At 42.8% G+C, this 11,424-nt stretch overlaps 1 protein-coding gene across 7 annotated transcripts in view; it reads left to right on the top strand.

Annotated features, from left to right (window-relative positions):
• RABGAP1L (RAB GTPase activating protein 1 like) overlaps positions 1-11,424 on the top strand; it is a 417,651-nt gene that overhangs the window by 306,487 nt on the left and 99,740 nt on the right. For 5 of the 7 annotated variants that reach the window (XM_039881422.1, XM_039881421.1, XM_039881423.1 and 2 more), the window contains one exon: positions 11,205-11,333. In XM_039881422.1, the coding sequence (XP_039737356.1) occupies positions 11,205-11,333 (129 nt within the window). Of the gene's footprint in view, positions 1-1,449; positions 2,178-11,204; positions 11,334-11,424 lie in introns of those variants that run through there. The other 2 variants (XM_039881432.1, XM_039881425.1) reach the window with 2 other exon arrangements.

Here is an 11,424-nt window from a genome sequence, read left to right as displayed (position 1 = left end):
CCCAGCACTTCCGCCCTCTTCCTTCCAGTCTCCTTTCCAGCTGAACCAGCCCCTACCCTGCGTAGCCTATCAGACGTTTCCTCCAAAACTTATGGATTTGAATTTATACATGTGCGTACGCGTGCGCACACACACACACACACACACGCATATCATATTTTCATACTTTCGATTATTTTACATATAAACCTTTACTTTGTAGAGTTTTTAAAGAAACCATTTTGGGAAGAAATAAAAGCTCGACAGCAATATATAGATATTTTATTAACACTTTAAATGTTTAACAAAAAAAGTTTTGTTTTTCTGAGGTTTTAGAAGAAGAAATCAATACTCTGTTCAGGAAGGCAGCATTCCCCTCTAACGCAGTCCCATCATCGTTATGCTGTTTGAGCCAAGATCGCAGAGGCATGCTGATAGATATTTTCCGTTACCTGCAGAGATCCGTAACTTTTATTTGTCAGAGCAGGAAACAGACTCAGAAGGAACTGGCTTTGGTTCTCGCAGGCCGGTTCCTCCTTATACGGTGCCGCAGCTGGCAGAGAAACCGGTCTGCTGTGCTCAGACCAGCTGCAGAACCGCTGCCCCAAGGTTCTTAAGAAACTGTCCCCAAAGGTGACCTTGTCCTCTTGCCTTCATTTGCCGACAACTCATTACTCACATCAAGTAAACCAATCTAACACTTTAGTACCAAGATTGTAAAATTTGTAAACTCTGGACAGTTCTCAGTTATATTATTAATTTGACCAGAGAATATCAAAACAACGTTTTGAACTATTAATTGTTTATCAGGGTCTAAGGCTTGAGAAAGTTATTTTTGCTTTGACAATCTCAACTTGAGTAGTTCCTTAAATGTATACTTATTATTATTATGTCGTAGGTGTTTACGTCTTATCATATCGTATATCTATAAACATCTCCCTTTTAATCATGGCTAGCCTTCCCAGAATGCTGAAATACCTCTGTACATCCCGGCATTGCAAAAAGTCGTTGTTACTGCATAAACACTTCAACTTGACGGTGTGTCGTTTCTTGGGCGCGTGGTCCTCCTCTTCTGCTCATACTCCATCATCTTGCCCTGAACCTCTATTCAGGAGAGATTTCAGTAATCTAGCAAGGATTGGAGCCTCCCACTCTATCTGTGTACGCAGCATGCAGTCAGACTTTTATCTGTTATTATTAGAAAGCGAGCGTGAGTACAGGTCGGCCTTTCAGCTGGCCGGCCGTCTGGTTTTTTTGTGAGCATCGCGTGTTAGGAGAAGCTGGTCATCTGTCTGTGGGTTTAGGATTCAACAGCATAAACTGTCAGACTGACACTGACCGAAGGGGAAGCGCATCTGTCCAGCGGCTCGCCATTGGCTTCTTATTACAGCATTCTCCCCCGAGACACACTCTGCATGCTCATTCACCTACCTCCTCCTCCCCCCTGCCTCCCTCCCTCCCCCTCATTACTGATTCGCGGGGAGAGGCGGTGGCGGCAGCAGCGGCAGCAGCGCTGCTTGTCACGAATCGAGGATTGCAATGAGCTCATCCTTTTCTCCTTGCAGCTTCCCAACTGCCCCGGCTTCCTGACTACTGCTGCTGCTGTCTGCTCGCACACAGACACACAGACACACAGACACACGCACGCGCACACACACACACACACACAACACGGAGCGTGCGCGTGCGCGCACACACGCCAGACCCTTCTAAGCAGCTCGTACATTTCTACACATGTATCCGAACTCTCCTGCATCATTCTTGGCCATTTTCCTGCATTCGATTGCTTTTGCCGTTTTTTCTTTAGATCAGTATTTGATTTCATTTTGCACTCTTACTTTGGGGCTCTTGCACCGTGGATAATTGAGCCAAAATGTGTTTCCTGTGGAGACAGTAGCTGACAATTCCCCGCACAGACTGGCTCGTGCGTGCTCCTGGGGAGACCTGAGCCTGGCTCCCCTTCCATCGCGGTGCTTAAAATTGCGGATAAGAGATCCAGCTTTCTCATTCTGGATACCTACTTACTGCTCATGGAAGAAGGGGTGCCCTGCCCAGCCCCAGCTGCTAAGCTCACCCCTCCTGTCAGAAAGTCCCAGGACATGCACGACGAGAGGAGCAAGCTGGTGAATGAGTATGCGTGTCGCGTGCTGGAACTTCTGGGGATGGGGCATCGTCTGTTTGTGCCTCGGCTTCTGGCGGTGAGACCGTTTTTCCTTGAACTTCATTTGTCAGGGAATCTGCCACCTCTGTGAGAATCCCCTGTACCCTGGAGGAGCCTGCAGTCTCCTGTCTTCTGCTCCTCCTTCCCTCCGCACCGGGAAGGATGTGCCAGTGGCCAGGACCACGGGGCTCGGCCCCAGCCTGGCCACGCCACTCCTTAATTGGCTAGAGGCGATGGGGCTCTTTTTCAGAGTCCAGGGCCCCGTTAAGAGCATTCTGTCTGTGGCAGCCACAAGGACAGTTCTCTGGCCGGCTGGGCTCAGCAATGAAGCAGAGCACTCAGTGCCTGATGTGGGCATTCTGTGCTTTATGTCTCCAAAGGGTTAAATTCTACAACAGATGTGATAGCTGCTTATCTAGACCTACTGTGCTTTGCTTTCTAATGTCCCCATTTGACTGTCGGTTTGATTTTTTTTTTTTTTTGGATTGAGAATTTTACCTCTTAAAATTCCTAGAGTGGGAAATTGTAGATTTCTCTCCTGGGATGTTTGAGCTGGGAGTCTGTGAAACAGCTTAAAGCTTTTGAGTCTGTGCTGTGATTCTGGGAAGTCTGGCTTGCTTGTTTTTTGATTTCCTGAACAAGAGAAAAATCACCCTTCCTCACTTCCTACCAAGGGTTAAAACTAAATACCCATAATCACTGGTGCACGGTTTCTTTTTAGTGGTTTGAGAACTATACCTAGCAACTGTTCCACAATATAATTGGTCTACGCAGTCCGATGCCGTTATTTGGGAATTGAACAAGAATAATTTAGCTTTGTCTGTTTTATGTGACGGAGTTTAATACTATTCCAGACTGTTCCCTTGTTATGGTTCTCTCCTATTTGAGTCTTTTCAAAAGTGCAATGTTGACTTGACTGAATTTAACTCTGTTATCTCCCTCCGGTATAGTTCATCTATGTTTATACTTATCTTTACCAATACTAATTGAATCTTCGTGTATGTATTTACACGCAAATGTAATCTCTCCTGCATAATCATAACAGACGTGCTAGGTAGCCCCATACATGAGGGATCTCTCACCCTGAAGAAAGTCTGTTTATTCCTGCAAGATGAAGTTAGGTGCAATGACCAGCATACAGTTATAGGCAGGAAGGCCGTATTTTTGAGAAATATAGTTCCTTTGTCATTTATGAAAGAAATAAAAAGAGCTCAAATACATGTGTTTCGATGCCCAGGTGAGGTCATCAGTGCTCACTTGAATTTTGTTTCCCTGAATCACATTTTTTTTTTTAATAAAAGGGAACACTGAAGATTCATGATTCTATTTGAAAGGGCCTCCCCCCCCCCCCCCACCAAAGTTTTCTTAAAATTTTTAAGTGAAATAAACCACGTTTTTTCGGGAGCTTGGACACTGAGAAATGCTGACATGTATCCCAGCGAGTTCTCTGCATCTCTCTGAGGGCTCAGTTTCGGCCTAATGTTTTCAAACCCTCGGACGCCACCTGACTTGTGTGTCGCGGGGGCTTCGCTGGTCACTTTCCTGGAACCAGGCACAACTCCGCTTCAGTATTTACATTTTCAGTGTTTAGAAGGAAAACATAAATTGATAACTAAGAATCTCTCATACTCAAATCTGCATTAGGGATAACTTTAAACGACCTCTGGTTTAAAGCAGATGATCGACAATAAATTCCGCAGGGCGGCGGGTTCCCTGGCTCAGGTCGTCGGGAGCTCGTGTGTGTCTGTGTTGCGGCCATACCGAGTCGGCCTGGTCGCCCACTTAGGTATCTGAGGACGTACGTCCTTTTCGGGTGGTTTTGAGCTCTACCACTCAGAGTCTAGGTCATAGCTCCACTCGCAATTCATGTGAAAAGTATACACTGTGTTGTCCATACAGCCATCGGAAATGTCTGCCTTTGTCACACAGTGTGGTACTTGCAGGATTATTGATAGAACTGGGTCCTCTACATTTTGAGACAGTGCAGCTGCGAATCGAGATCCATGACCCAATGAGCGAGTGCTCAGGGTTCAGCATGTACCAGGGGGAAGTACAATGGCTCAGCCTTGTCTTATCGGACGGGCTCACGATGTGGGATCGATGGCCAGTCTGCACGGGGTGGTCCTCAGAGGAATCCTGCCACGTGCAATTTTGTGATCATTCCATGACCAGTCCAGAGGGCCAACACCGAAGTTCAGGTTTTTAGTCATGTTTTAAACATGAACCGTGTGGGTTAAACACATACAGATACCTGATTTTACTTTATAAGATCCCAGTAATTTTTCATATAAGACAAGGTAGCTTTCTTACTGAACCGAGCAAATGAAAGATTAACCTAGACAGTGCTAGAGATCCTGACTTTGAGCCTTAGTTTTTGCTTCCTGAATCACGGAGGGACCATCGAACTGCTAGAACACCAAGTACACTTGGAATTTTTGCTTATTTTTCTTTGAGGGTGAAGAACGATTTCCCCTTGATAAATCAGGTACAAGTACTTCATTTTAGACAGTGCCACAGAGCATAAATTCTGTGTGCAGACTCACCAAATGCATGTTTCTTTGGTGAAATTAAAATACTAAAATGAGATACAGGTATCCTAGACACCAGTTAGGTAATATTTCCCTCTTCGAAAGCCTCTGCTTCTGAATAATTCTCGGACATCCAAGGATATTTCTCGACTGAATAGAAATCCTGTTAGACACTATATATAACTAAAGGAAGAAAAAGGCATTTGTGGTTAAAACAAACAAGCAAACCGAACAGTGAAAGTGAGAATGAGAACCAGGCCTAGATTTTCTTTTTCAAATAATCCCCTAAAATAATCTAACACGGAACTTGCTGCTTGTCAGAGGCCCTTAAAGAAACATTTATCATCCAAGAATGGTTTGAAATAGAAGCATCTAGATCTAAGACTCAAATATTAGAACCATTTCTTTCCACCCACCCTGCCTCCTTTAAAAAAAGCCACTTTAAAATTTGATACTCTTGCACTGAATTTTTCAGTGTGAAAAACACACTCAAAATGGTAACAGCAGTGACACATGATCAGAGTTCACACTCTTGTAAGTGTATGAGATTTGGAGAAAGGAAAAGCGTTTACTCTACTCATATTCAGAATCTTCATTTGCCCTTCTAGATAGTTCCCCTTTGGCCGTTATGAGACACGGGAAGTTTTTATCAGATCACTGTGTGTGACTATCAGTGTGTTGGCTCTGAGTCCAACACTAGACTCCAAGCATGATGCACAGTGGCCCCAAAGGACTCTGGACACAGGCACATGCTCCAGCCAGTTCTTCAGGAGCCATTTAAAGGTTTAATTTTGATCTAAGTTCCTATGCTGTCAAATTACATCCGAGTTTTTTGTTTTGTTTTGTTTTGTTTTTAATTTGTGGACTTTCTTAAAACATTACTTTTAAGCGGGGAATGAAGAGGAAAAAGCATGGCTCCCATTTTTACCTCTGTGATTAACTTCCACAAGGATGGCTCATTGGAGAGAGATTACAACTCTCAAAGAAGTTAAAGACCCAAATATAGAAGTTGCTGTGTAGCCTTCTGATGCCCCCCAAAGTATAAATAATAATTTTATATCAAAATAAGTCCTGTGTCTACTTTCTAATTTCTATTGTATAAATTTTTGTTTTCGAATACTGGATATGCTCGAAGTGGAGCCTTTATGGATTCATGGAACAAATGACTGGTGTCTGTTGTGTGCCTGGCAATTTGCTTAATCCATTTTATTGGGGTGAGTGGGAAAGACACTTACATGGACATCCTCCTTACTTTTTCCTCTTGGGTCTTTCTTTGTACCTGCTTGAAAGGAAACGGAAGTAGGACTTGTTTAAATGTTCTTAACCATCCAGGTCATCTTTTTATATACTCTATTCAAATGAAAGAAGAAGGAAGGTTACCTTTGAAGATGTAATTGGTAAACATGTTTTATATCATCACTCGAAAGGATTTGGCAGAAAATTTGGGGAGCAAAGGGCGAGTGTTAGTAGAGACACTACTTTTCAAAAAGTTGTCCTTTATTGTTATAGGAAAGCTGTCCGAGTTATTTTCTTTATTTTACAAGGGAAGAAAACATGTCTTTGCTTATTCAGATTTTCCTAATTCTTGTCTACCATATCTTCTGGCTAACATTACAACAAACAATGTCAGGAAAATAATTCTGTTTTCATTATTTTACTCTTCCCTACTATTGTTCTGAAGGCGATATAGAAGAACTCTAAGAATTTCCCAGTTGAAGAACAGCCTTCTCAGTTCAAATCAGTGCTTCTGATGGGGTTCTGCGTAGTGAGCACAGATGGATAACGATACCCAGAAGCCAGAACACCTCTTTGGGGTACTTGGTTTGGTTCTTGAAACGTCGGGATGCCTGTTAGGGGTGCATTTTTAAAGCTTGCATCTTATCACAGCGTCCTAAGTTCAGCTTCTCTGCATTAGCATCCCACAGTTGTAAACTTAATTTTAATGGTTAATTAAGTTAACATCTCCATAGCCAGCTCATTAATAATTAGTATGTGTGATCGAACCCATATTTTATCTTTCTAGTAAGCACCACTGCTATATTTTGGACTAATATAATTACATTAATGCTTGACATTTGTGAAGCATGTATATTTAGCAAAATACTATATACAATTTGATTCAAATTTTGTTTAACAAAACGTTCATTGTGTTTCCGTCTGAGCGGTAAGACCTGTTAGACTTTTTAAAAAATATTTTTCTTTTTCGGGATCGTGACTATGTAATCAGTAACAAATGTATGACCCCACTACAGAAACATACACACATCTGTATAAAAATTACGATTTAAGAAAAAGTATTTTAAAACACTAACAACTTTCTAATAAACTCTTAGGCATCCAAACCTTTGCAGACCAAGAGATATCTGTTCCTCAATTGTAGCGGGAAAAACCTCTCAGACACAAGTGTCAGAAAATGGAGAGACATACAAAGGCCTTTGAGGTGTTACTTAATGGTTATGGAGATTGTTAAAAACAGAAAATTGGAGGGAAAAAAAGCCCATGAGAATCGAAGCGAGGCCGTAGGCTGTCTTTCAGAACACTGGCAAGCAGGGTTTCTGTTAGTATGTCTTTTGCTGACTGGCATATTTTTTTCCCCATGGAGTTGCCTTTCGGCATGTTTTTTCATTCACAATGAAATGAGCTTTATTTCAGCCCATGAGAAGAAAGTCAGTCTTTACAGCTATGACTGCCTGTTTTACGGAATTAAAAACGTCGGTGAGAGCAGGGTACCAGTTTTTGCTACTAAGACGTCAGTATCCGAGCATATTTGAGCAACAGAGAGACGACTTCTAAACTCTCATCCTTTATGTTTGTTTGGGGGCACACAAAATGCACTCGTACGCCTTAGCTTAACTTCACTCTCAAATGCTCGAGGTTGAAGACTCTCCCATTTTTCAAGGTGGGGAACGGTGGAGACGTGCCACACCGTGTGGCAGCCGGAGGTGGAATTAGACTGAACTTATTCCACCCCTGCCACCTTTACCTGATGAGTACTTTCTAGAGGCAGACGCTAGAGGACCGAAGAGGACGAACTTCCCAGACTGTTACCCACGTGAGCCTCGTCCCTGCTCCGCGACTGGCATTTCCTCTCTTCTTGGGTTTGGCTGAGTTGGGCAGTGCAGCGTCACTGACACCAGCAGTGGCCTGGAGAGGACAGTCATGGGCACCCTGAGTTCTGGTTTCCAGACACTGGCTGGGAATCTCCGTGCTGTGCCTCCCCCGAGACTACAGCCTGCCCCAACAGCATGTCTGTCTATACTGCCACCCCGCCTGACCAGTGGTTACATGTCACAGGATGTGATTGCTCATCTTTAATCCTACTAATCTTTATGATTCTGTATGAACTCAGAGGCAGGATTTGAAATTAGGCCTTAGATACTATTAGAAAATTAGGTAACCGAGCTGCTGCCCGAGGCACGAGGCTGCGCCCCGGCCGTAGGGGCATCTGTTGCCGGTAACGAGAGGTCGCTTGCACTGCATATAGAACTGGTGCCCTCAGAGGCGTTTGAGTAGTGGGAAAAGCTGCTAATCCAGGTTCTCTGAAAGCTTGAAGCAGCCTGTCCTGAATTTCCCAACCATCACCAGAGAGCTACTCACCAGACCGGTACTGCAGGTGGCACAGGAGGACTAGCATGCGGTCTGTCTGGTGTGACTGGTAACTGGATGCTTTCCCAGTAATTCCGCAGTTGCTATTTTAGTTGGAGAGGTCCTCTTCGGGGCCGAAGTTGTTTCTAGTGACTGCCTTTTCCAAGTAAGTTAAGGTGAGTTGACAGCACGCTATGACACTGACCTTCGCCACTTGTGGCGCCGTCACGTCTGCTTGTTGACGAGGAAGGAAACGTGTCTGAAATGTACTAAAGCTTGTTTCTTCACTGCCACTGTTAGCCCAGCTCTATTTTCTGATTCCTAGTTTGTGGATCTAAAGCTAAACCAACCTAGCCCCCTTGTGAAAATGCCTGCTGTATGAATTAATATATTATTTTATTTTACATGTTTCTGTTTAAAGTGGAGAGGAGAGGGGAGAAAAAAATTATATATATATATATGTAATATATATATGTAATATATATATGTAATATATATATATGTAATATATATATATGTAATATATATATATGTAATATATATATATATGTAATGTTAAACAAAAATTTTTATTTCTATGGCTGAAAGTCTTTTTAAAAGAAAGGGTTTGTCGGGCCATTGCTCGCAAGAATAAAAAGACCAACTCGTGGGCGTGAGGTCTAAACCAGCAGCAGCAGCCGCACCAGGCAGGACAGGCAACATGGCCGCGGCCTGGGGCCAACCGGCTTTCAAAACACATGTTAGGTAAGAGGAGAAAGACATAGGTTGTTCTGAGAGAATGGACACTGGCTGCAGATGCCGGGGGGCGGGAGGAGAAGCGGGGAGCCGTGGGGATGGTCGCAGAGCCCGTGAGGACCAAGGCTTTGCTCCTTCGTCCTTTGGATCGGTCGTGGGGAACGGTCTGCAGAGTTCGCGCCTGAGCAAGAAGCAGAGGCTCCTGCCTCTCCTCTTTTGAGATAATCTCGGACATAGCCACGTGGACGTTAATTCGGAGCTGAAACACACTCTCAGGAATGTCAGCAGTCTCGTTAGCTGGCTCCCAGCTATTAACAGGTTAATTATTTCTGTGTCTCGCTCTCCAGCAGCTATAATTTAAGTTAGAACATCTCAGAATCTTTTTTTTTGGTTCTCTCGCTAGATAGATAGATAGATAGATAGATAGATAGATAGATAGATAGATAGATAGATAGATAATAGGTAGATGGATGGATGGTAGGTAGATACGGGTAGATTATCTGTCTATATATATATGTAGGATTCATTCATTCAGTATATTTTAATTGAGTACCTCGTACATTTTGGGTACCGGTCTTGTCACTGTGGATACAGCAGTGAACGAGGCAGACAAGGCCCCTTTCCTGAGGAAGGAGACAGATGTAGAAGTGGAAAACGACTTTGCTGAAAATTCCTTGCTGGGCTGAGAAGCGTTTACGTGCTCAGAGCAGGCCTTGCCCCGCTCTTACATTTGCACTAAAATCTGGGTCACAGAAAGTCGCTCTCCTTTTGAAAACCTGGGAGAAGAGTTTCCAGGCAGAGGGGACAGCCGGGGCAGTTGCCTTCAGTGTGTCGAAGACCAGAAAGAAGGCCAGTACGCCCGGAGCTTGAGGACAAAGAGGGATGTGGTTCAAGAGGAGGGTAGTGGGGGGTGGCGGGACCTAGATCACGAAGGGTCCTTGGGGCGATGGCAAAATTCGAGCTTTTATTCTGAGCACAGTAGGAACCGTTGAGGACTCTACACAGAAGAGTGACGTGATCTGAGCGAGGAAGCTGGGAGAGCCCTCAGGACGGTACCGCAGTGGCTCACCTGAGAGATGACAGTGGCTTGGGCCAGAGTGGTGATGACAGCAACTCAGGCCCCACTAGGAGCAGGAATTTCTCTCACTTCCTTGAACTCTTTCAATGCAGTGTTGAAACTTAATCAGCTTGACTTCTGAATTTCAATAAAGTAGTATTTTGAACTAGTGCGTAGGTCTATAATTTCTAGCCACCATGTTCTTTTTTTTTCATTTTATCGCTGAAGTTTTTGATAATTAAGTATTGACTCTTAAAACATCTAATTTCTTTCTTTAATAATTTAAAAAAATTTTAAGTTACAGTTGGCATTAAAACATCTAATTTCCTTTTGGCTTACTTCTGTATACTGAGTCTGCCTGAATGTATAATCTTATTACGGTGTTTGCCAAAAATTGTTTATAGTAGTTTATTAAAATACTTATTATCTTTCTTATTACAAAATCTTTGCTGGAGAAAATACAACAAAATCTAAAGAAAAAATACCAAACCGTGATCCCGCTATCCAGAGAAACATCGTGTTTCATTTCCTTTCGGTCTTTTTTCCGTGCGTGCGCATATCCGTTTCTAAGTGGCTGCTACTTCTTTGCAAACAGTAGTTTTCATAAGAAGTTCAGGAGTTAAGTGGTTTCCTCATTGACTTTTTCATAGCATTCTTTAAGGTGTGGGATCAATTTCTTATTTTCATCACTTGAGCTGCTGAAAACCCATCCTCCAGTTAGGTGTTTATTATGTAACTTGATGCGCTTTGTGATTGTACTGTCCGTGTCTTCAGCCAGCTTTGTAATAATATTCTTAAAATGCCAAAGTCACAGATTAGTCCTAGGGTTCTTTTCTTTTCTTTTTTTTTTTCTTTTCTGGCATTTTTCTTCTCTCAGAGCTATAACTTACTTAGCTGTGCTGGGATCCACCATTCAGATCTTCTGGAATTATAAATTAAATATGTTAGTCTGTTAATTAGTTCTTACATTGCTTCTAGGATATGATGACTTATTTCAATTTATAGTAAAGAGGTTAGAAATCTCTTTCTAAAAATTTTTAGAATTAACCGACATCTGAGCTGTAAAAGTGCATTCAGGAAAATAGAACATCTTTTTTCAATGCATTTGTCCTGAATGCAGGCTAAAATGTAATGATGAGTCTTGGTGATTATTTTGCAGACCTCAAAGGAAGATCTTCTGCAGGCTGATTTTGAAGGTGCTTTAAAGTTCTTCAGAGTTCAGCTTCCAAAGAGATACAGGGCAGAGGAAAATGCGAGAAGATTGATGGAGCAGGCCTGCAATATTAAGGTAAGACACACGAATTTATATATACTAAAGGTGGAACTTGAATTCATCATAACACGGCAAATTATGTAAAACTCCCGACGCGTTGCTGGAT

Source organism: Pteropus medius, unplaced genomic scaffold (genome assembly GCF_902729225.1).
Source record: "Pteropus medius unplaced genomic scaffold, Ma_sr-lr_union100, whole genome shotgun sequence".
NCBI lineage: Eukaryota > Metazoa > Chordata > Mammalia > Chiroptera > Pteropodidae > Pteropus > Pteropus medius.
This window is presented reverse-complemented; position numbering and strand designations above follow the sequence as displayed.